This window comes from Polypterus senegalus, chromosome 1 (assembly GCF_016835505.1).
Source record: "Polypterus senegalus isolate Bchr_013 chromosome 1, ASM1683550v1, whole genome shotgun sequence".
Lineage (NCBI taxonomy): Eukaryota > Metazoa > Chordata > Cladistia > Polypteriformes > Polypteridae > Polypterus > Polypterus senegalus.
Genome location: NC_053154.1, coordinates 57,095,747 through 57,121,434, shown reverse-complemented (window position 1 = coordinate 57,121,434; position 25,688 = coordinate 57,095,747). Strand labels below are relative to the sequence as shown.

At 41.3% G+C, this 25,688-nt stretch overlaps 1 protein-coding gene and 1 non-coding gene across 11 annotated transcripts in view; both read left to right on the top strand.

Moving 5' to 3' along the window:
• nav2a (neuron navigator 2a) overlaps positions 1 to 25,688 on the top strand; it is a 797,383-nt gene that overhangs the window by 498,393 nt on the left and 273,302 nt on the right. Inside the window, exon 1 of one of the 10 annotated variants that reach the window (XM_039749384.1) lies at positions 18,893 to 18,958. The exons of the other annotated variants lie outside the window; for them this stretch is intronic. Coding sequence (XP_039605318.1) covers positions 18,908 to 18,958 — 51 coding nt within the window. The 5' untranslated portion in view covers positions 18,893 to 18,907. Of the gene's footprint in view, positions 1 to 18,892; positions 18,959 to 25,688 lie in introns of those variants that run through there. 10 annotated transcript variants of the gene reach the window in all.
• On the top strand, positions 20,317 to 20,476 carry LOC120519982. Its single transcript, XR_005631728.1, has one exon. It is a non-coding gene; the product is annotated as a U1 spliceosomal RNA (small nuclear RNA).

Genomic DNA, 25,688 nt, shown 5'->3' with positions numbered 1-25,688 from the left:
GTGTTCAGCTCCCACACTTGGCTAATTTTTATGTTCTACATTTATTTTTATCTGGCAGTTGGCTATCACATATAAAGCTGCTGGCTAATGAGTTGGGAAAAACACAAACCTGCTCAAAAGGGTCTTACCTCCCGAGTCACTGATGGGCTACTCCGTGTTAAAAAGTGTGGCTCATTTTGAAAGTAACCTTAAATGGAATCCAGATCAAAATAATACAATTAATTAGTGTTTAGAAAAATTATTTTTGTATTTTTTTTAAATAATGAGCTTCACCAGTTCTTGCTCTTCATTTCCCATAGGTCACTGGAGGAGCTGAGTTCTCCTTCTGACTTAATTCTCCAATGCGAATACTTAACACGAATATATATATAGATTTTAAATATATTTGAATTGCTAATAAAGAGATCAGGAGCTTCAGATTTGAATGAAAAAAGCCATATATTCCAGTGCAATTCACAAATGGCCTTTAGTTATTCTCACAAGCGCAATTAATGTTATTTAAATTGCAGTGTTTCTAAAAAAATTACTGAAGAATGAAGGAGTTGTAGTAAGTAGTAGTAGTAATAGTAATAGTAGTATTGTCACGTGTGCAGAGTACGGTGAAAACCTACTGGCATATCCAACCAACAGGCAGCATGTTTTCACTCGTCAGTGCCTTGGTAAATGAGAATTATATTTAAAGTACATATACAGTACAATACGCACGGATTTAGATATGATTGTATGTCTAGATAAACACATATCATGTGTGGTTTGTTAGAAATCAACAGAACAAAATCAAAGCCATCACTATGGTCTTATAAGAGGGACTAAATTTAGAAGAAGACTCAAAATGGACTTGTCTATTGATGATGGTCTTTTGATTACGGTGGGCGTACCACTTGTTAGACACTAACATCTCTTTTGACTGCTGATCCATTTTTGGATTCTGTATGCAAGGTTTGTGTTTTTATTTGATGCACTGAGTGCTTGTGGCTTTGTTTTGGAAGATCTCTCTTACAATACGATAGAATACAATTCATTTTTGTATGGCCCAAAATCACACAAGGAGTGCCGCAATGGGCTTTAACAGGCCCTGCCTCTTAAAAGACCCCAGCCTTGACTCTCTGAGAAGAAAAGGAAAAACTTCTGTGGAGTGGACAGAGAACCTGTCTCAAGTCTGTCTATCACTCTGTCAGTCCATCCTATTGTATCTATCTATCTATCTATAAAGTCTTATCTATCTATCTATCTATCTATCTATCTATCTATCTATCTATCATATAGAGTCTTATCCACCTACCTATCTATCTATCTATCTATCTATCTATCTATCTATCTATCTATCTATCTATCGTATAGAGTCTTTGCCTCTCGTGTGCTGCTCATGTGTCTATGCACTGCAGATGATTTGTTATTTTTAATTTTGGGGCCCTTTAGTCCATCCATCCATTTTCCAACCCACTGAACCTGAACACATGGTCACGGGGATCTGCTGGAGCCCATCCCAGCCAACACAGGGCACAAGGCAGAAGTCAATCCCGGGCACACATCAAGCACTAATTATTTTATTTACTGCAGTGCAGTGAGAAGTCATTTACTATGATTATGAGCAATGATCCGGTGTCCACATAAGTAACTTTCCTATGTCAGCTACACAGCAGTAAGCTCGTACCCGTACCGCTTTACTGCATGATCAGTTAGGGCTTCATTCATATAGCAGCTTTCATAGGCTTGTACTACTTTACTGTTGTATTTTATTTCTTCTTATCTTTATTTGATTTAACTGGTACTACCACCACACAATAGATTTGCATCCCTTCCAGGGTAATCTCTATAAATGCATTCAGTATTTAAGTGAGATGATTTATAATGGCCGTGTGTAAGTAGAATTGTTTAGGTGACCGATACTTGGCTGCTGTGCTAGAAATATTAAAGTTGGTAAATTTAGTTGAGAGAACTGTGCTCCATCTCTGTCCCAGGGGAACTCTCATCCTGATTCTAAGACCACTTTGCCTAGCAAGGCAAACTCCTCAACAGAGAGCGATGAAGCACACATACAGCGGGTCATATTTCAGATTTGAGACTGGATTGATCGTTTTGACTTGCAGATCCTCGATTGTTTCACCGAGCTTCCTCTTGGTCATTTCGGTGTGCTGATACTTGATTGTTTACTTGACCGTCCTGGGGTGGTTGCACCCACAATCCCGTGATGGTTTGACTGCTCCTGGCATAATGTGGTTCAGGTCATTTCTATTCAATACTTTTAGCTCACTTGAAACACCATATTACAGCATGGTATTGAAAAAAAGAACATAAAACATGCAGGATTCATGTTTTCAACAGAGTTAGAAATTCCGGAGTCTGGTTGAGACTTTTTGTCCATCAGTGCCTCATGCTTTGCTGCTCCTCGAACCTTCTGTGCTGGCCAAGTCATCTTCTTGTGTCTCCCAAACAGGCCTTACCCAGTAGGACAGGCACATCAGTGGGTCATTTCCGCCATCTGGTGGATATTTCCAGTACTGAAAGTATTATTTCATATTAAGATGCAAAGAAAGTGACAGGTTAGGGATTTTTTAGCAACCATTAGTGTTAATTTATGCTATTCTTTAGAAATACATAAGTGCTCTGTTTACTCCACTGGTTCAATCCACAGAGTGTATGTGCGCAGTATACATTTCTGAAGGCCTTGCTTTGTAAATCACTGAATGTCCGAGGCCAAGTTGCTCTACTGCATACGCTGGTGCTTCTGTTTTAAAAGCAGAAAAACTGCGGCATTGACTGTGATGACCTGTGAGGCACACTGGATAGCAACAGTTAAATAAATAAAAAAATAAACGGCCCATTGTGTGTGTGTGTGTGTGCCTGTTTAACAAATTCTTACATGTCCGCCTGTGACTTACGTATTGTGAAGCCCAGGACACGTACAGCCGCCCTGTTCCCGACACAGACAGGTAGGACACGACTCTGCCACACAGCACACGGTTTATTTATTCACAACACAGTCCAGCACAAGCCCATATCACAGTCCTCCACTCCTCCTCCTCCTCCTCCTCACACTTTGTCCTCTTCCTCCCGACTCAGACCATTGGATGCTGGTGACCGGCCCCTTTTTATAGGGCACCTGGAAGGACACCAAGTACCCACCAGATATGGCAGAAGTGCTGCCAAATAGGGCCCTGCAAACGCCCATGTACCCCCTGGCAGTGGGCAGCAGGGTTGAGCTCCTATGCTCGTAACCTGTGGCCCTGCTGGAAACCAAGGGGCCTGCCCTCTGTAGGCCTGGGGGAGTAACTGTCCTGGAAATACTCTCGCCCCCGATCCTTCTATAATCAGGGCGTCCCGGGTGGGTAAGGGCCCTGACCATCTTGTACCTCCAGGTTGTCTCCTCTATTTAAAAGACCCCTCAAGGGTTGCTGCCCATTTTATAAACCGGTTCAAGCGCTCTTGACTGTTCAGAAATAGGATATTTGGCTGGATATATGAAATTGTCCTGTACGTGTGTCTGTATTAATGTTCAGATTTTGAGCAAAAGTAGTCTATAATGTTAACGATATTTGCGAGTAGAAGCTTTAGTTTCACATTTTTGATTAACGCCATGCCCGAGCAATCAAAGCCATATGTGTCGGATCCCATGTCATGGGTGGCTGAGTAGGTTGAATTATTCTGTACGCGTGGGCTCTGCCCGTACAGACAGCGGTTAGCGCGGAGGAGCTTGAACTTTGAGCTTTAACGCTGTCCCACTGGCTTCTGCGCTCAGCCCCTGCTTGACCTTCCTGTAGTTTACGGTGGCTCCATGTGAACACGGGGGGGGCTTGAGCGCTTCTGTACGAAACGAAACGTCGCCAGGTGCGTAATTGCGGCTTTCATTGAAGTGGAGTTTGTGGGCCATGTGGCGGGAGCAGGGCTGACTTGTAATTTGTTTCTTTTGAAGTATTTTTTTTTTCACGTGTTTGTGAAGCTTTCCTCGTCAAAGGATAATAATAATACCAGCGCAGTTTCTCATGCCCTTCCCACTCATTTTTTTTATGTCATAAAACATCCACCTGTAGGGCTGCCTTGAGATTTCTGTGCTGAGTGGGCTGTGTGGGAGTGAAGCCTGAGGGTTTCTGCTTTGCTTTGTTTCTTTTAGTGTATAGGACTTTTAATTAGACGGAGATAGTGAGGCACCGTAATTAGTCCTGCTGCATCGTGGGTTCTGTTCCTGGCGCAGTTACCGTCTTTGTGTTGTCCCCTCCTTTGGTGCATGGGTTTTCTCTGGGTACTCCTCCCCAATCTCTGTGTCTTAAGAAATACATAAAATTATTAGGCTCCTTTAAGTCAGACTGACAAAGGAGCAAGGGAGCCCTGGAGTGGATTTGCATGCCATTGACTATTTGTTCATACTTGCGGCCCAATTGCCCTGAGTGGTCTCCGGAAAAAAAAGCCGAATCAGAAAATGAAGTGATGGATGTCCATTTGCCATTACAGTAACTGCCAAGTGAATGATTAACTTCATTGCTTCCTTCGCTGTCATGGCCTTTTGATCCTTTGGGTTTATTTCAGGTTACGCACTCCTGACCTACTGACACACTGAGCGCGCCCAGCCTCCTTACACAAATGGCCTGGAAGTGTGGCTCTTGGCTCCCTCTAGTGGACACAAGCCAGCTCAAAACAAACTGCTTTGTTGTTCTTCATAAAATCCAAGAATGGCTCCTTCTGGTCCGACCTTTGGAAGACCAGTAATGAAGCAAGACGTGTGAAAGACTCTTTGATTGGAGAATCAGCAGCCTTGTTTAGCCCATCTGGTCACATTCCTCAATCGCCTGTGGCATACTTGGTTAAAAACAAACAAACTAAACGAAAGCACACAATTAAGGATGGATGCCCAGCTAAGACTTTTCTGGCTACTGTGTCCACACAAACTGTTCATCACTTTGGATTTTTTTATTTCATTTTGTTATTACTTTGAATCATTTTTTAACATTAATCAACACAAACTCTAAGATCTAATACACGGGTGTCAAACTCCGGGCCTGAAGGGCCGCAGTGGCTGCAGGTTTTCATTCTAACAACCTTCTTCATTAGTGACCAGGTTTTGCTGCTAATTAACTTCTTTTGTCTTCATTTTAATTAACTTGACTCAGGCCCCATAGTTGTCTCTTTTTCCTTAATTAGCAGCCAAACAACGAGACACAAAACAAGCCGCCACATGACCAGCTCACCTGTGCCCATCACACAATATCTGCAAATTAAGAAAAGTGAAGGTCTCAGCAAGGTTGATCTCTTAGGTCTCCAGATGGTGTTCTTAGAAAAAAAAACAGAAAATCTACAGTCTGCTGTGGCAGAATGAGGGCAGCAACAAGCCATGGAATTTAATTATGAGTTCAATTAACAACAACAAATGGCTTCTCATTAAGGGACTGGTTGGAGTGAAATTGGATGGAGTTTGAAATCCCAGTTTAGCTGGTCATCTGTCAGCTCGTTTCACATCTCATTTCTGTTTGGCTGTCATTTAATGAAGAAAGGAATACATTCAGAGGACTGAATTCTTAAAAACAAGGCTATTAAAATGATGGGAAAAAGAAGTTAAATAGCAGTGAAAACTGGTCACTGATTAGGAAAAGTTAGAATGAAAACCTGCAGCCACTGCGGCCCTCCAGGCCCAGAGTTTGACACCCCTGATCTAATATGAATTAAAAAGCCTTCAAAGTTAATTATAAATGAAAAAAATTGATGGTCGATTTCCTGAAGTATTCCCAGAGTTCAACATTCCCAATGATCCTTAGAAGTCCCATAATTAGTTGAGTGGCGTCTCTTCACAGCAGGTCAAACAGAGTCTCCATATTACTATTATTATTATTATTATCATCATCATGTATAATAATATGCTTTTTTTATAAGTTCAGTCAGTGTCCAACCCACTATATCCTAACACAGGTTCACAGTGGTCTGCCGGAGCCAATCCCAGGAACAAACCACCGCAGGGCACACACACACACTAGGGGCAATGTAGGATCGCCAACGCACCTAAACCTGCATGTCTTTGTACTGTGGGAGGAAACCCACGTAGACACGGGGAGAACATGCAAACTCCACGCAGGGAGGACCCAGGAAGCGAACCTGGGTCTCCTTACTGCGAGGCAGCAGCACTACCCACTGCGCCACCACCTTTTTGCTTATAAGTTCTCTTGGATAAAGGTATCTGCATAATAAGGAATAAAAAAAAAAGATTAGTCCAGTAATCACAGAATTGACTTTAAATGCAGTGTCCAGGCCTCTCTTTTTTCACTCTGTTTGAAATTTGTAGAATAAACCAATTCAACCCCCTGTGAAGTACCATAAATCACTTGGAGAAATCACAAACTGTCTGCTTTCTGTTGTTTTATGGTGTGACGTAAGCTGCATCATTAGGAAGTTTGCATATGGGATTTCCCATGAGGCTATGCAGGAGTGCCGCTGCTTTCTCTTCAAGGACATTCTGCTCTACTTCTGCCTTGAGCAGAACTGTAACTCAGTTGTGAGGGACAATCACGGTTAGCCGGCTTTTGTGTTTTATTCATTTATATTCAATATGCTAAGAAAATGTGTCTTAACACAATTTATAGAAATAGGTGATTTCTTGCACCTGGGTGTCATGATATTAAGTTCTGTGATACAACCCAATTTTTAATTTTTATTAAACCGTTTCTGTTCTTATTTTAAGAAAATGTTGAAAAAACGGATCAGCCTTTATATGCAATGCTATACCAAAATATACAAAATGCACTGCAGTCATTAGGTGGCAGCTTTGGCTCTGCTCTTGGCTGCTTTAGAACCACACTGACGCTCCCAGCTATGGCATCTTGCCACCTTTTGCTCTTATGGCCCAACCCACCAATCCAGTCCTCGGACTTTCCTCATCGGTATGCACACAGCTCTGTGCCCAGTGCCCTTTTATACCAAGCTGAGGGTTCAAGAACCTGCTCACAAGACCTCTCAAGAGCGGTCAGACACATATGGAGCCTCACTTGGTGTCACATTGTTGAGGCATAGCTACCATACCTCTCTGCCATCCTATAGGTTAACTGCTGAAGCTCTGGTTTTCGGTAGCTGATAAAAGCTTATCCGCTTTATTCAGTGTGAAGGCCCCATTGCTGACCGGTGTCTTTGTTGAAGACATAAAAGTGCAGGAGAAATCCTGTGACTACCATAAGCAGTGAGCTATCGATCGTGGATACCCTAAAGTGGTAAGCTAGCCATCCACTAAAGATAGACAAGTGCAATAAGAACATGTAAACAGCAAAGGTAGGTGAGAAACAGTGCATAGTGTGTTTTATTACCATCAAATCAGCAATATCCAAATAAACAGTGCAGTGCAAACTCATCAATAAATAAGTCAAAAGATGATATAATAAAAAAGTGAAGTGTAGAAGATAAAACCACTCAAAAAATATTCCATCCATATAGGAACAAAACTACGACCAGGATCATCTTCACTCATTACGGCTTAGTGCTCCACCAATTTCCTCCCCCTGCTCACCCACACAGGTCTACTCAGCTGGGCTGAGACTCCCGGCAATGACAGTAAACCTTCTCTTGGATCCCATTCCAACCGCCATCCATCAGACCAACACTGCATCCCACAACCTTCCTTCATCATCCGCAGACATCAGGGAGCCATTGATCTCCCATTCTCCAATGACTAGGCATGGTTGCTCTCCTCGCTCACACTCTGGGGCTTCCCCAGCAGCACGGCCTCCTCACCACAACACTGGTCTGATCACCCAGTCTTCTTCTCTTACCAACGTTTTTTCTTCCTTCCATTCTTATTTCTCTCCTGGTCTCTCGCTCAAACCCCCTTTTATCCCAGTGAGTACAGTAAGGTGCACCAAACAACTGGCGCAGCCACCGGCACCTACACCCCCAAAACCTGAACCACATTGTTTTAATTTTAAAAACAGCTGCACCACCACAGACCCCTTACGTGCTTCACCAAGGTAAGGGGTTACGCGGATGTCAGAATAAGGTGCTGGTGATCCTCCTTACGTTTTAGAATGGCCAGTGCCATTGAATGTTATTTACCAATGTGTGAGAGAGAAAGCAATTCATTTCTTCATTCCATTTTTAAGCTAACCTTACTTGAGCTTGAATACATGGAGTTAGTTATGGCATAATGTCATGTAGACCAAAAAACAGTATTCTGTGGCCAGAGTCAGACTTGTATTTCAATTAAAATGGCAGCATGTTGTCACACTTCCCCAACTTAAACTGATCAAACTGAACAAAAATACACAGAAAGCAGCCTGATAGGAAAGTGATGATGCACTGGCATCGTATTTATTTTATCATAATGTCTAAGTAATCTTTTTTCCATGGCATTGTTTTTTTTTTTACTTCCTCATATACAAAGTATTGGAATCGTCCAAAAATTTTATTTTCAATTTTCCGCTGGATGTTTTTGCTTTACGGAAACAAAACTTTGTGTACAAGTATTACATTACACACATTATTAAAGTCTCTTGCCACTTTTGACACACTTCTGCTTACTGAAAGTGGTAATTTACCTGAATTGTTCACCAAAATAAAATGATCATGGTAATTTTTTTTATTTACGTAGCTGCAGAGTCTGATTTATTTAACTTTACTTTCATAATAATTGTTCAGTATATTATTAATTTGATTTGATTTGTTGTTGTTTAATGTATATAATCTAAAAATATAATCATTGTCTTGGGGTTTACTTCTCAAATATCCATCCCCATATCTGAGTATAGGAGAAAGTCTAGGAGAGACCACTCCCGATTTTTAAATATGTTATGCTCAAAAGACAGCCAAATTTTAAAATTCAGAATGTCTCATTCGTTCCTGTTCAGACACATTATCAGCGCTCTTAGGTGCGTTACGTCTGGTGGTTCTCTTAGCATGATCAGCACCTTTTTCAAATGCCGTCTTGCAGGAAGGCATGAACTCTTATCCGTTTACACCACACGGGCAGCAGAAGATAGCGTCAGATTGCCAGAACGTTTGCCCATCAGAAGCATCCTACTTACTTCCTTCAGTTTCAGTTTTGACAAATGGCCGTTATGAGCTACTTATCTCCACAGACTTGTGGTTATTCTGCTTTGTCATTGCCTCTATGAGCCCTTGCATCTGTGCATTAGTGTCCAGTTGGAGTTGCACAGTTGAGTGGTGAGACTCACTGAGTGTTGCTCACCGAAGCAGCTAATGGATGGAATTGCCATTTCCAAAAATCCCTTCTACCTCTTATGATCCCAAATGCTCAGCAGCCCCATTAGGAATGCAAATCTGAATAAGCAGCCCAGATGGAGCCTGTATTTGACAGGCATGAAGAATCTGTAATGACGCTCCGGAAGCACATGGTGCTGGTTATGGCGGCTCATGGTGTCAGACGTGCGTGTCAATACTGCACATGTAATCTCCAATAAGAATGGGGGCATTGGAGCATCTGTGTGCGTTGACACAGACAGACAAGATGTAATCTTACCTGCTTTGCTAATGGAAACAACAGATTGTATAGAGATCTCCCCCGGATTTCAATATAGGATAATTGTTCTGGCTATGATGACTTAGTTTCATGGTGTTCATTAAAGCGAGACATCTGTTTCCTTTCATTTTCTCCATAGCTGTGCCTGTGTCTTGCAGGCTAGAGCATTCATACTTAATTGGTTGGTCTGTTTGTTCGCTCCATTCCTTTCTTTCCAGTCCACTTTAAATGTCTACTTTTGTGACATTAGTGCACAAACTCAATCCATTTTTTGCATCGAGGCCTGGCAGATTCAAAGGAGATGGTGGGTTTAAGTGCTACATGACAATATTTGGCTTCTTTTATTTTCCCTGAAAGGCTTTTGGAGTCTGGTGGGCTGGGATGGTAATCCATGAGAGGTGTCGGATGAGTTGGAACGCGGAGGTTTTTCTTACCTGGAGAAGGTAGCGCTGCTAATGAACTTGCGTGTGCTACACACACAGACCCACTCACACTAAAGAGTGAAATATCTAATGAGAGTTGGTCTAATTTCACAGGCTACGCACATTTTATTGTTTCCCTCTGATATACTGTACATTGTTGCTTGTGTATCTGTGTGAGGTTGCTTTTAAACGGACCAGGCCTCTTCTGTGTCAGCCATGTCTCTTGGGCTCTATATGATTAAAGGGTCCAAAATGATTGTACTGGGGGGCAATTCTGAGGTATGTCCCTGTCTCAGGCCCACCACCATGCATTTTTCTCCTGAAGACATGTATGGAGCTATACACTGACCTCTGACCTTTTCTTTTTGCCTCACATCTCGACCTATTGTTTGTCCTTTCACAGAGACAGAAGATAAAGCGGCAGATAATAGCACTTACTGTTGGTTATGCGCATCTGTTGTCTCAGCACATGCATCATGGCATATTGTGATATCTGCCTTGTTAGCAGCTTTGGGGGATAAGTCGAGGATGGAAAGTCACGGCCTTCATCAAAGTGGGTGTGCATTTGTATTGTTACAGTGTCTTTACTATTCAGTCCCACTGCATGGCAAATTCCAGATTTTCACAGCTAGGCACTGTCTAGCATCATTACCACTGACCAGAACATTTATTAAATGAATTTTGAAATATGGGAAGATTTAATAAAGGAAATATTTTATATAGGAGAAATCATGCAAAACAATAAATGGTGTCCTTGACAAGAACATCTTACCTTCTCATTCTGTTATTTTTGTTCCCCACAACACTCTGTGTTTGTTTGTCTCCATTTCTAGGTTTGGATTTACAGGCAGGTCAGGGTTTATTTTTAACCTTCTGTGTCATGAATTCTTTGTTTTGCTGGGCATGTTTCAAATTATCTTATTATTTCTACAAATGCTATTTTGTAGTTTGTTTTTGTTTATGACTGCAGCCATCTTGTTTGTAGTTACCTCATCCTTGGCTGCCCGATGACACTTTCATTCAGCATGTAAACTGACTGTGTGCATTAGGACATTAGAACACTCTAGACGAGAACAGGCCATTCAGCCCAACAAAGCTTGCCAGTCCTATCCACTTGTTTCTTCCAAAAAAACATCAAGTCGAGTTTTGAAAGTCCCTAATGTCTTACTGTCTACCATACTACTTGGTAGCTTATTCCAAGTGTCTATCGTTCTTTGTGTAAAGAAATACTTCCTAATGTTTGTGCGAAATTTACCCTTAACAAGTTTCCAACTGTGTCCCCGTGTTCTTGATGAACTCATTTTAAAATACAAGTCTCGATCCACTGCACTAATTCCCTTCATAATTTTTAACACTTCAATCATGTCACCTCTTAATCTTCTTTTGCTTAAACTCTATAGGCTCAGCTCTTTTAATCTTTCCTCATAATTCATCCCCTGTAGCCCTGGAATCTGCCTAGTCACTCTTCTCTGGACCTTTTCTAGTGCTGCTGTGTCCTTTTTGTAGCCTCGAGACCAAAACTGCACACAGTACTCAAGATGAGGCCTCACCAGTGCTTTCCAAGTCTTTGAATAAATCAACAATGAAAAATCTTTGTATGGTTACATGAAGGAATGTTTTGTCACGGTTAGGACCTTAGCTTCAACATTTCAGTTTTGTTTGTAATATTGTTTGCACCCTTTTGGTTCTGAGCCTTGTTAGTTTTAGATTATTCTTTTAGTTTTCCTTTTGGATATATTTCTGGGTCCTTGCTCCCTATTTTTGTCAATTTTTCAACTGTTCTTTTCTTTTGCAGTTATAATATTGTGAGTTCATCAGGTGTGAATATATGTAAGGCCATACCACATGCACTTCAGAAGAGGTTGTCCACATGAAGCTAAGCATGTTCAGGTCCGGCCAGTTCTTGGATGAGAGACCATCTGGGAAAAGCTTGGGTTGCTGCTGGACAAAGTGTTGGTGAGGCCAGCAGGGGGCTCTTACCTGGTGGTCTGAATGTTGATCCCAATGCCCCAGTGCAGTGTAAAAATGGCTGAGGAGTAGGCTGTATCCCAATTTCCTGGCTAGATTAGATCCTCTAATCACTCCCTGTCTCTAATTGGCTATCTCTCTCACCACTTCACCACCACTTGTGCATCCAGGTAAAAAGCGCTTTGAGTAGTTAGAAAAGCAGTATATAAGTGTAAAGAATTGTTATTATTAAGATGTGTAAGGTACTTTAGTAGGGTTTCTTGTGGACAAGTTATCCATGTCCCAGCTTTACACAGTAGAGCCATAACCCTATATACAGTATGAGCCATAGCTGACTGTATCTATCACGGGTCTGAGACGTAACACCTTAAAAACCTCAACAGTACTCGTCTTCCCAATACAGCTACATAAGACCTACACCTGGCATTGGCCAGAGATGTAGATTCCACTTCTATTATGGCTAGAAATTTAGTTCTCCTATCCTAGGTGATATTTGGGTAGGGCTTCCTTTAACAAAATGTGAATATTTGATTACAAAACATCCATCCATCCATTATCCAACCCGCTATATCCTAACTACAGGGTCATAATATAATTATAAAAATAAGTATATTTTACAAATGTATATATATATATATATATATATATATATACCCAACCATCCATCCATTATCCAACCTGCTATATCTTGGGTCACGGGGGTCTGCTGGAGCCAATCCCAGCCAACACAGGACGCAAGGCAGGAAACAAACCCCGGGCAGGGTGCCAGCCCACTGCAGGGCACACAAGCACCCACCCACACACCAAGCACACACTAAGGACAATGTAGAATCGCCATTGCACCCAACCTGCATATCTTTGTATTGTGGGAGAAAACCGGAGCATCCAGAGGAAACCCACAGAGACACGGGGAGAACATGCAAACTCCACGCAGGGAGGACCCAGGAAGCAAACTCCTAACTGCGAGGCAGCAGCGCTACCCACTGCACCACCATTACAAAATAAGATAGATTATATGTACAGTAATTGTAGACACTAAACCGAATGAGAACAGAAATTCTTCATAAGAGCAAGAATGACTGCATAATAAAATGGTACAGATTATAGGTAAGAACTGTAGTTTTACAACATGGCAACCACATAACAGGCATTTCAGCCTCAATTCACGTTTGAGATGGTGTTGCCATAAAACGTAAAATCATTCGTTGAGGTGATCCAAGTCATTGCTTTGTGAGGGCCTAATAGAACATTTTAAATGATTCTTAAACACTCAGGAAACCAGTGCAGTGAAGCCAGCAGGCACATTATAAAGTCAGTAGACTCTAGCAACAGCATTTTGTGTCAACTGCCAGGTAATGCAGTCAGCTGCCTAAAGCTTTAATCCACAAGGTTTCAGGTTATTTCACCTTCATCTTAAATCGATGTTGGCTAACCTTGTAGGGCTACATCTGTAGAAATATAAAAAGAATTGTTTTATAGTGCACCTGTAAAGTATCTTAGAGTGGTGTTCATTATAGAAATGAACTTTATCAAATAAAGGGTATTATGGATGGTACTAGATTTTGATTGGACAACATTTTACGTTTCCTTTGCTTTCTTGTGTGTCACATCCAAGTTGTGTATTCTGACTGAGTGACAACTGCTCACATGCACATTTTCCAGCCTAAACAGAGGCAGATTAAGTGAATTTGCTCGGGTTTACACACTGAGTCCAAATGAGGAATTAAACCAGCAAGTTTCTGTTTTAGAGCCCAGTCGCTTTAATGATTGTACGACATTACTCTACTAACTTCTAGGCTTTGTCTGTGTCCTCCTTGCTTGCTTTTTTAAGTTTATAGGGTCATTATGGTCTCATGTTTCAGTCCCTTTCAGTGAGGGAAGTCTGCGAGGGTTGATTGGCTTTTCACTTTCTCTCCCACCTGTTAGACAAGTTCACGTGTGGAGGTTTAGGCCCTGAATGGCAGCAGCATGGCTTTGGCCTTGTGTTGAGGGCTTTGTTTGGTATATTGTAGCTCAATAAAGAGCCGTCGATGTTGTGTTTGTCATTTATAATGAAATCAATGTGGTTTTAAGATGCTCACTGCCAAATGGCTGAAGATAAAAATCGAGACACACATTAAGAACAATTACTAGTGCACAATGGATGAATATTTAAATTTGGTAACGTGACCTTGATTGAATTACTTTATTCAAAGCCCATAGTCAGGTGTGGCTTTTAAAGTGATTGACCACACCATTCAGTGTTATAGAACTGAGGACTGTGTTGGACGGTAATGCAATGTTTTTATGTAGTTTAGTTCACGCTTATCAAGTTACTTTCAATATGTCCAGGAGTTTGATTACAGCACAGTACTCCATTATTTGGTTTTCAACAAGAATACAGGAAACAATACAGTAAAGCAGATATAATTATAAACGCAGTGTTAGTTCTCACACATACACAAATAACTATTAGCTGCCATGTATGAGTTAGGCCTAATGGTGCATCACCTACGTGCAGCAGCTATGTTTACACTCACACCAGCCCGATTAAAGCTTCTCAGTTTCTTTAATATGGACATTTTTAATATGTAGGTGGAGTATCCAGAGGAATATTCTGAGAGATAATCCATAGCCTGGTCCAGGTCCCTGGAAATGTGAAACAGATGCATTATGACTGTTATCCTTGAAATATCCACAGAACTGAAAATGTATTATTTTTTTCTTGTTTTTTTTCATATGTGTGTGTATATACAGCATGTGTGAATATGTATGAATATGTTTTCTTACACTGTTATTTTTGTGGTTTTGTGTTTGTGCTGTGAAATCTCTTAGAGTGTGAACTATGAGCCTGTTGTCTGTGAAGAGTGCCATATAGGAATACAGTACGTGGAATTACACTTAAGTTAACAGTGGGCTAGATATAGTAACATGGAAACAACTGCACTAAAGGCTCATGTATGTAACTCTGAAGAGAAAGTATGATTTGAATAAGTAATTGTCAATATCTGCTCCTAGTATTTTTAGGCATTCCTCCCAAATCTCCAGCATCTCCCACCTACAACTCCTAAGAAAAAACATCAGCAAAAGCTTTAGCAGAATTTCTTTACCTAACTAAATTCTCTCTCTCTTTCTGCTGTCTTTTAATCCTATGTGCCAATAGACTTCCAATGGACTTCCAATAGATGTCCATATTTATGTCTAGGGTTTATTCTCCTCTTTTCCATCTCTGTACATTTACTCGTCCAGCCATTCTCAATGACATAACACCACCACCACCACAGAGCACTCCGATTGAGTAAGATTCCTGTCAACCCGTTCCTATTAGGTACTTACTGGCAGAGGCTCCACCCAAAGCTCCTCCTGTATCATTATTATTACTTATTATTTGGTAACTTTCAACATTTGTTACATTTATATTGTTTCTCAAATTGGAGCACAGGCAGATAAAGTGACTTGCTCTTCCTTTATATTAGGCATCTACAGAGGCTCCACCCCCAGTTCTTCCTTTATTTTAGGTTTTGGTGGAGGCTCCACCCCTAGCTCTACCTTTATGATAGGTTTTGGTGGAGGACCCACCCCGACTTCTTCCTTTTATGCTGGCATTAGTGGGTGCGTGGGGGGCTCCACCCCAGCTATTCTTTATTTTTAGTATTGGCAGAGGCTCAGTCCCTAACCATTTCTTTACATTAGATTTTAACTAGGGCTCTAAATTCAGTTTTAATTTTCTAACAGTGGGCATGCAGCGAATGAGTGTACGATGGAGACTAAACAGACCCTGTCTTTCTCACTTGTAGCTGCTCATTAGTGTAACTCAAATGGAAACAACTAGAAGTGATCCCAGAAAAAAAAATGAAACTGATAATATTTTAGTTAAAGGACCAGAAGAACTGATGTCAGATTCTTTTAATTACAGGAATGAATCAACAAGGGGCTCTGCTTTGGCAAATGCATTATTTAGAAGCAGAAATTAGCTCCTGACTGCTAGCAATGAAAATCTGCAGCTACTGTAGAATAAGGCTGGAAATCATGAGGAAAAAGCGTCAAGATAGAAATACTGTGTGCCTTGGGGCCAGTCGCTTGATCTGCTTGTCACAGAAAATGAGAATTTCTTCCCAATTGACTGCACTGATTAAATTAATACAGCTAGTCCTGGACTTCTGCAGGGCTGAATTGTGGGATGCTCTACATATCTCTTTTGTGCATAAGATAGGTCTGTCTGTAGGTTCACCAGGTCATTATTATCACGTGTACAGAGAAAAGTGAAATTCTTACCTTTATGTGCTAATTAACATGGAACACATTGGTGCTCGCCAGCCCCATGATTATTGAATATAAAACAACCCTACCTTGAAACCTCTGTCTTCCTTGCTTAAAAAACTCTCAAGCTATATTAATCATAAATGCATACAACACAACCTATGATGAGGAGAAGAAGGGCTATTAGCAGTGCAGATTCATGAATTTCTGCTGGTATTTTATTTCTCCTGAGCTTGGTCTTCTGAAGTGTGTGTGTAGCCCAATCTGCACTCGTATCTGTAAGGTTGCCGATTGGAATCCCCATTACCGCCAAAGGAGATCCTACACTGCTGGGCCCTTGAGCAAGGCCCTTAACCTGCAATTGCTCCAGAAGGTGTTGTACAATGGCTGACCCTGCGCTCTCACCTCAAGTGGTATGCGAAAACTAACAAATTCCTAATACAAGAAACTGTATAAAGTAAAATAAAGAACGAAAAAGAAAAAATCAGGTCACCTTAGTGTCCCTCACTTAGTGCAGGTATATAGCGCTCTGACGAGTTCTCTGATAAAATGCAAGTATACATTTTTACAAATTACTAAATACGAAATCACTTCATATAGATTTGCTTAAATAAGAATAAGAAAACAAAATAGTTTGAAAGTGATTGACAGTAAAGGAAACTAAGAATATCTTAATTGTTGAATTATAGCGATCTGTCAATAGCCACAGTTTGATAAATGAATAACTAGGGTCCTGCCTTCTATGTGCTCACCAGAAATGTAATTCATTGTTTATTAGATATAACTCTGTCAGGAAAGTAAGGTCACACTAAGTATGGGACATTATGGGGCACACATGAGCTCAGACTCAAAGACATCACGCTTCCTCTCTCTCTCGTATGTACACTTCGTGGCGCAGCTCTGTGACTTTTCAGAAGTTAATTGCTGTACTTTAAAAAAGTGAAGAATATTAGTAGTTGTCAGAATGTCATTATTTTCTATGGAGTGGATATGCCATTACAGTATGAGTTTACACACCCCAAACTCAATCACAAAATGACATTTCTACGCTCTGCCAAAAGGGGGCGCTGTTTAAGGCAATTGCTTTGAGGCTTTGGGGAATTTGCTGCAGTGAATTGCCTGGCACTGGCCTGACATGTTTATATAGCATGTGATTCTGAGCTCATTCAGCAGTTTGCTGAGGTGTGGGGAAGGTGAGCACAAACATCCGAACAAACATCCTAATGCACCCCCGGCCCATACACCTTTAGTCTTCTCTAAACATGTTGTTAATAAGTAACAAGGAAAAGTGGTCTGACGAATGCTGAATGTGAAAACCTTGGAGACTCTTTAGTGCTTCCCTTGAACTGATTTCTTGCCACTGAACACAAAGGCTTCAAATGGAGACTGCTGAGTGGTGTATTTACCCGACGAGTGCTAAAGTTTTTTTAAAGGTGATTCTATTAGCTGATTGGCTAATTCAGTGCCACCAGTGTCACCAATAGGTTGGATTAAACTTTCTTTAGATATTAATTTCTTACTGTATGCACAATCTTTTCTACTAATGAGCAATCAAACATGATGTGATAATTTAGGTTTGTCTTCAACAGGCTGTAATTATTAATGCCCAGTATTGTGTCACCCACCAATGTCCATTTCCTGCTCTTGACTCACTTCTTGACATTGAACAAGTCACTTTACCTACGGTCCCTGGGCTCCAACTCTAATTTATATATACAGTATATTTCTTTTTTTAGGGCAGCACGGTGGATCAGTGGGTAGCGCTGCTGCCTTGCAGTTAGGAGGCCTGGGTTCAGTTCCCGGGTCCTCCCTGCGTGGAGTTTGCATGTTCTCCCCATGTCAGCGTGGGTTTCCTCCCACAGTCCAAAGACATGCAGGTTAGGTGCATTGGCGATCCTAAATTGTCCCTGGTGTGTGTGAGCATGCCCTGCAGTGAGCTGGCACCCTGCCCGGGGTTTGTTTCCTGCCTTGCGCCCTGTGTTGACTGGGATTGGCTCCAGCAGACCCAGCGAATTGGATAATGGATGGCTTTCTGTTTTTAATTTAATTTTATTCAAAGAAAACAACATTCCATACAATCAAGTCTATCTTACACAATGAAGAAGATAACATTGCATACAATCAAGTCAAATGTAACCAAGTAATATATACTGTATTTCTGAACATGTGATCTTTGCGATTGCTTTCAGTGATCCTAACGTACTAATATCTTTATCAGGCCCCCTCTTAACATCAAGCTAAGAAAGTTTAAAGAAAATAGATGAATGGATTTTTTCATTATTTGTCAAAAGATTGATTTATTGGATTGATTTAGCACACTTTGTTTTTTTTTGGATCTTAGTGTTCTGCCAAAGCTGTAAAAGTGAAAGGGTTAAATGACACCCCCACCTTTTTTTTTTTTGTTCTCCCACTGCCGAAAGGTTCATTGAAGTAGGAACAGCCAAAATGGGCTGTCCTTTCAGCTGCCGAGGAGGAGGGGGTCTTTTCCTGAATTTGTCTCCTATGGGCATTAGATACCTCCCCCTGCAATCCCCCCACCCCCAGCCCACCTCCTGGAGTGTCATTCTGGGAATGTTTGAATTGGCTGAGGTTAAGCCTTTCTGCTGAGCGCACTGTGCATCTTAAAAAGTTCTCAGAGCAGAGGTGCCACTCGGGAAGGTGGGAAGCAGGGCGGCAGACAGGATCTATTTATTTATTTATTCATTCATTTATTTATTTGACCGGACTTGATGGATCATGAATCAGACCTACAGGAGGACAGGGGCTTCTCTAGGCATTGGTGACTGTGCCCTGCTCGGTCCAGCAGCAGGTGCTTTGTTGGCTCTTGGAAAAGATGAGCGTGATGCTCTGGCGCTGGGAACAGAACAACTTCACCATGAAGCTGGTGAGTACTGGGCTGCTGCTGTGTGTGTGCACTCGATGGGGGACTGTGGAGGGCACAGCCACATGCACTCTCCAAATGTCCAGTCTTTTAATTTACGAAGATAATAAGCTTTATTTTTTACCTTCTGTGGTATTTTAAAAGGAATCAGAAACTCAAGCAAAATGCGAGCCCATCGTGAATATGAGCAAAGTGAATAACTGACGCTGTGGAGCCCGGCCTCGACTTCTTAAAACTTTATCTTCTTTTGTTTTTTTAAGAAGCTGAAGGTTTTCTTGTGAGCTGTCAGCGGTAATTATCTTGTCTTAGTTTCTATTGTGTTCTCGCCTGCTGTGAGAGGTGTTTTATAATGTAAGAACTGACTGGCTGGATCCTTGACTGTTCTTGTAAGAAGCTGCAATGGGAATCAGCCATAAAAACTACAAATCAGCATAAAACCCTGACGTCCGCTCTTGGGCTTCTTTTCTTGTGCTCTCGTGCACTTTGGTTTCCCTCACCAATCCCAAAGACGCGTGTTAGCAGGCTGACTGTTGATTCTAATTGCCGCGGTCATGCTTGCTTTTCTGCTTGTGGTTCAGTGGTGTCAGGCTGAGCTTCAGCCCTTGTAAGAGTAAACAGGACTGAGTGGGGTGGATGATGGAAGGATGGAAACACTTCAGCTAAACTCTTCATCTTAGTAAAGGCTGGAGCAATAATTTATATTCTAGTATATGCACAAAGACCTCACACGTATAATTCCACAGCACCTCTTTGTCAGGGTTTACAGTAGGTCCACATGAACACAGAAGTCCAGGAAGGAGTGTCATCCATAAAGGCCACCATCTCTCTTTTGGTTTTATTTTTGTGACTAACTAATACAGTACATGCACAATTAAAAATTGTACTTAGAATGCTTTTGCAGGTAATTGTCTTCTTTCTGTTACAATAAAAGTCATCAAGTTAAATCAGTTAGCCAATCAATGTATATGTTCACAGCACTGTGTGTTAGGTAGTCAGTTTATAGAGAAATGGCAGAGTTGTCAGAGCCGTGGCTCTACACATCCAGAGGCCTGTACTCCACCCTGTCTGTGTCTTGGTGATTTAACTGCTAAATCCTAAATACATTTGTCCATCCATCCATTTTTGTAAACCCTGCTATATCCTAAGCAGGGTTTCTGGGAAGTAAGAGCCAATCCCAGCACGCATCGGGTACAAGGCAGGAAGAATCTCTGGACAGGGCGCCAGTCCTTCACAGGGTAAACACATAACACACACGGACCAATTCACCATTGCCAATCCACCTCACTTGCTTGTCTTTGGACTGAGGGAGGATACTGGAGGACCCCACAGAAACACAGGGAGAAAATACCAACTCCATGCAGAAAGGCACCTGGCAGAGCAGATACTGTACCATGATCACTAAGGTGGTTTTTCCCAGGGTGAGGTTTATCCATTGCATTCTGTGTGTGTTGACCCCTGCGATTTCTCCAAATGCTGGAAACTCAGCTGCAGAATTCGTGGTAGAGAGGAAGCATGTCTTTGGGTTGAAAAATTGCTCTTATTGTGGATTATTTTTTTTAGTTTAGATGAAGGATGGGTCCTAAATACAAGCCGGTTAGGTCATTTGGCATCTCCTCCTCTGCCCTGTATGACTGCACCGTGTCCTTGACATGCTTCTGCAAGAACAGGGTCAAGCTCTTGGAGACATCTCAAAATGAACAGATAGATGCTTTATTACACACCTTATGATGGTGTTAGCTATGAAAGCCACTAATCATATGCAGCAAAGTTTGCTCCGCATCATTCCACTAATTTCAATAAAATTTAAAGGAAAGAAAACTCACACACGGCCAACAGAAAGCACACCTGAGTTTTCAAAAGTCTCAGGAAAGACCACACAAAGTCCAGTTTTGGAGGTGCACATTATGTATGTATGTATAATACTAATATAATGTTACCAGTTATGGCGCATTGCACGATAACATGCAGTGAATACACTTGACATTCCTAGTTTTCTTTCTCTTTCTCTGTACGTTTAGCATTCGTTTGCTCAGAGGCTGATGCTCTTACTGCTTCCTAAGCAGCTCTTCTTTTCTCCACCCTAGTGACCCGCTTCTTCTCTTCTTTCATTGGCATCTTTTCGCGTTGAAACTGATTAAGTCAGTGTTTGTGTTGCAATTAGTACGTTTTCCTTAATTTTTTCTTCAATCTGCCTCAAGAATGATTTAAGATATGAAGAGGTAGGGGATGTGATGGCAAAGGTGGTAGGGATGAGAACGGCGCCCGTACACATGTGCTGCACGGCCGCTGCCGAGAGTTGATTCTACAATAATATAAAAATAAAAAAGGAATAACCTTGGAGGTCAATCAATATCCCGAAAGCATATAGTAGACGTCACGTAGTATATGTGTACCAAATTTCAGGTCAATAGGTCAAACGGTTTGCGAGCTACAGGTGATTTAAAATCCTGGACAGACAAACGGACAGCCATGATAGCATATTATATATAAAGATTATTGTACAAATTGATATTCATAGGGTTGAGCATTTACTATTTGTTGCCTTTTTATTTTCCTCTAATGCACATTTGTTCAGCAGATAAGCATTTCACTACATCTTACACTGTGCATAACTGTGTGTGACAAATAAAATTTGATTTAATTTACAAATTACTCAAACTACAGTATATACAGGGTGAGTCGAAATTATGTTAAGACTGATGGTACTGCTCTGTATATACTCATATATAATTTTTGTGGTCAATTTACGTGCCATGAACATGATGGCAAAGAGGTTGAGCTATTCCTGTAAATCATCTTGCACATGTGAAGCATGTTTTGTGAATAAATTGTTTCCACCATTCAAATGTTAACATAATTTTGACTTGCCCTGTATTATTCGGCATGTTTAACATCAGCTTGGGCAGGTCCGATTTCTTGCACAGTTCTTGCTGCACGTCACTGACAGGTGTTGAACATCCATCCTTGTCATATAATGATACGATGTACACTGCGTCTACAAGAACAGGCTCCAGCTCCCAGAGACATGCTCAAAATGAACAGATAGATGCTATTTATTACACACCTTGTGATGGTGTTAGCTATGAAAGCTACTAATTTTATGCAGCAAAGGTTGCATAGCATCATTCAATTAATTTCAGTAGTTCATTTCAGTACTGTCCTTTATACAGTAGATCATCAGCCTCGACCTACATGCCATCAACGTATAACTCTCACTTTTTATGTAATAGAGTTGATTTTCTTTTTTGGGCAGTGCTGCAGCAATGGCAGGGTTTGAATGCCAGCCTAGTCACTGCCTTTGTGGAGATTTGCAAGTTATTCATGTAAGTTACTCTCCGTGTATTCAGGTTTTCCTTCCATAACCCATGGATTATCAGCCTGGGCCTGCAAATCATTAACTTGTAACTTTCCCACTTTATTTTACACTAGCCCCTAAAGACCAGTAATTGAATCATTTCAAAATATTTGCTATCTCTTGCCCTCTGTCCCCATGAATCTGAACGTCTCTCCAGCAGCGCCTTGTCTCTCGAGCGCCTTATTTTCGAGGCGTCTTTCTCACCTCCCGTTCGTTTTTGTACTTTCCATCTTTGAAGGCGACTCCCTCAGCGTGAGCCTTCACTCCACTCACACTTCCTCTTTCGTCACGTCATCAAAAAACAAACTGACCAATCACACCAAAGCCCAACTGACCAATCAGATTGCTGTGAGGGACTGGACACTCTGACAGTGTTTTCTTATGCAGCAGAGAGGTTTTTTCTTTCTTGGCCAGTGCTGTAGCAGTGACCAGGTATGAATGCCAGCCTGGTCATTGTCTTTGTGAAGATTTGCAAGTCCTGTCTCTGTTCATGTAGGCAACCCTGTGTGTACTCGGGTTTTCCTTCCCAATCCCAAAGATGTTTGTTAGGTTAAGTGATGACACTAAAACTAGCCTGGTGGAAATGAGTGTGCCTTCAGGTGAAGTGGCGATCCATAGAGTTGTTTCCTTCCTTACACCCCCATGACCCTAAAACTGGATTGATCAGGTTCAGTAAATGGATGGATGAATGGTCTTTTTCCTTGACAAACATCAAAGGCTGGCAGGACTTGAAGTGACATGCAGAAAGTGAATTTTATCAGGATTCCAACAGGATGAGTAGTAGTTCTTTGGTGTGGGAAATCGGGGGGCCGGTGTATTAGGCCACACTCTCACAGAGTGGCGGCTGTATCCACTAAATCTGAACTTTCTTTCTCTCTCTTTCTCCGTCCTTAACATTTTTCTCCACTAAGAAAGCATAACAAAAGCCAGTTACGCATAAGGATGACACATTCACCTACCATACAATGAAAGATGAGCTTTTTCATGAAGTTGTTTTATTTTTGCTTTCAAGTACCTTCTTCTGAGAAATGGATTATGTAGCAGATTTTTTTTTTTTTTGGAAAGAGTACATAAAAAAGTAGCAAAGGGAAACGGTCATCCTTATTTCAGACCTGCCTTCTCATAATACATGCCATGCTCTTTGTTTACAAACCTTTTTGGTCCACTCATAACACCTCTTAATGGTAGCAACTTCACACTTCTTTGTTGGGCTACCTTTGTCATTCTATTTGCCAAGAAAGGTGCTATATACTGCAGAAATATAAAAAGCTAAAAAAAGAAGAGTGTCATGAAAGTAAAACAATGCTTTAAGTGCCCTCGGAGTTGTTCTATATTTTATTGGTGGGGTGGCTTTGGGATTGTGGGCCTAATTGTGGTATTCTGTCCCTATGGTGCTTCCTAGCAGATGGAGACCTAAACGGGGCTGAGTGGCGACACGAGGCCGTTAGGCCTAAGTGCACCTCCTGTAGCCTTTTAGCGATCTGAAATGGAAGCAGGTATGTCAGATTTGAGATGGGAAAAGAGATAGACTTTATCACATCTTGCATTTATGTTGGCGATTCCACAAGTCTTATTGCTGTCCCCCACCTGCAAAAGGTGTTTCCCTTCAACACCAAACGCCATCTGCAGAAGATAAATGTGTGATTTTTTTCCTTTCCGTAAAAATAAGCATCTAGACTCTGGGATTAAGTTGTTTCACCCTGGCTGAATTCAGCCCCTCGGGTCAGGAACCCTGCTCCTCCTCACATGGTGTGAAAGTGTACGCGGCCAGAGGCTTGATTGGAGTGCTATAGCCCTGGCCAATCCATTTTGTAATAAATATTGACAATGGCACAAGTGGCAACTTTAATGTAGCGCCTCGGGCCACCACTTATTTCAACAGGGATTTTATGGTGAGACGAGCATTTCAGGACAGATCGTGAATGACACTGCCACATCCGTAAGTGGTAGAAGAGCAGCTTCAGACTCGATGTCCTCTCCACACTTCCTTACCATCTTTTCTGTGCCATGTGCTTGTTTACTGGCACTTTTCACTTATGGGGAGCCAATCACGATTCTTAAAATTGAAGCAGGAGAAAAAAAGAAAAGCCATTTCTCTGAGGTCAGAAAGGCTGTGCCGAATAATTGACTTTTGAATTGAGGTGACCCTTTTATGGTTCACACTTGACTACCTTTCCTATTAAAGGAGCACAGCTAATGCTCTTATCTTGCAGGACCCACCTTTCTCCCTGGATTAGTGGACTCTTATTATTATTATTATTTTTAGTCTTATTATAGTACACTGTTTAGTATCTGGTGTAATTAATTGGCACTTTAAATTACTGTCACAACACAGCCTTCTTTGGTTTTTTTTTTGGTGTTTTTGTACACTTGTGTGTATAAAATAAACCATCAGATATCATACTCTGCCCAAGCCGAACATCTACCACTGACTTGATCTTTGTAGATAACACCGACCAAGACGTGAATAACAGCTACTATTGGTGTATAATTTATGAGTGCCAAGTCTAGCCGTATATTGTAAGAAATGACTTGCTAAAGTAAGAAGTTTCCAAAAAATGTAAAAAGCGGGGGTTGTCCAACTCCAGTCCTGGAGGGCCACAGAGGCTGCAGGTTTTCATTCTAACCACCTTCTTCATTAGTGACCAGTTTTTGCTGCTAATTAATTTGTTTTTCTTTAGTTTTAATTAACTTGACTCACACCCCTTACTTTTTTTCCTTAATTAGCAGCCAAACAATAATGAGACACAAAAAAAGCTGCCACATGACCAGCTAACCACAGTATCTGAAAATAAAGAAAGGTGAAGGTCTCAGTAAGGTGGATGGCCTCAGGTCACCAAAACATTGTGACAGTGTTAGAAAAAACAGAAAATCTCAGAAATGTCTACTGTGGCAGAATGAGAGCAACAACAAGCCATAAAATTAAATTAAGAAACTGGCTGGAGTGAAGTTGGTTGGAGTTTGAAGCTCTGATTTAGCTTATCATCTGTCGCTCATTTCATTACTCATTTCTGCATGGCCGTCATTTCATGAAAAAAAAGAATCAATTCAGAGGACTAAATCCTTAAAAACTGGGCTATTAAAGTAAAAGGAAAAGTTGTTAATTAGCAGTGAAAACTGGTCACTGATTAGGAAAAGTTTAGAATGAAAACCTGTGGCCCTCCAGAAATGGAGTTGGACACCCCTGGACTATAAAGTAACCCTACCACCTACACTTCAGCACAGGTAATCCACCTGAAGCTAAGCATGCTCGGGACCAGCCAGAACCCTCTAGGAAACACTTGAATTGCTGCCGGTGAGGCCATCAGTGGATGCTTACTCTGTGGTCTGTGTGGATCCAAATGCCCCAGTGCGTTGATCAAGACCTTTCCTTTCCCA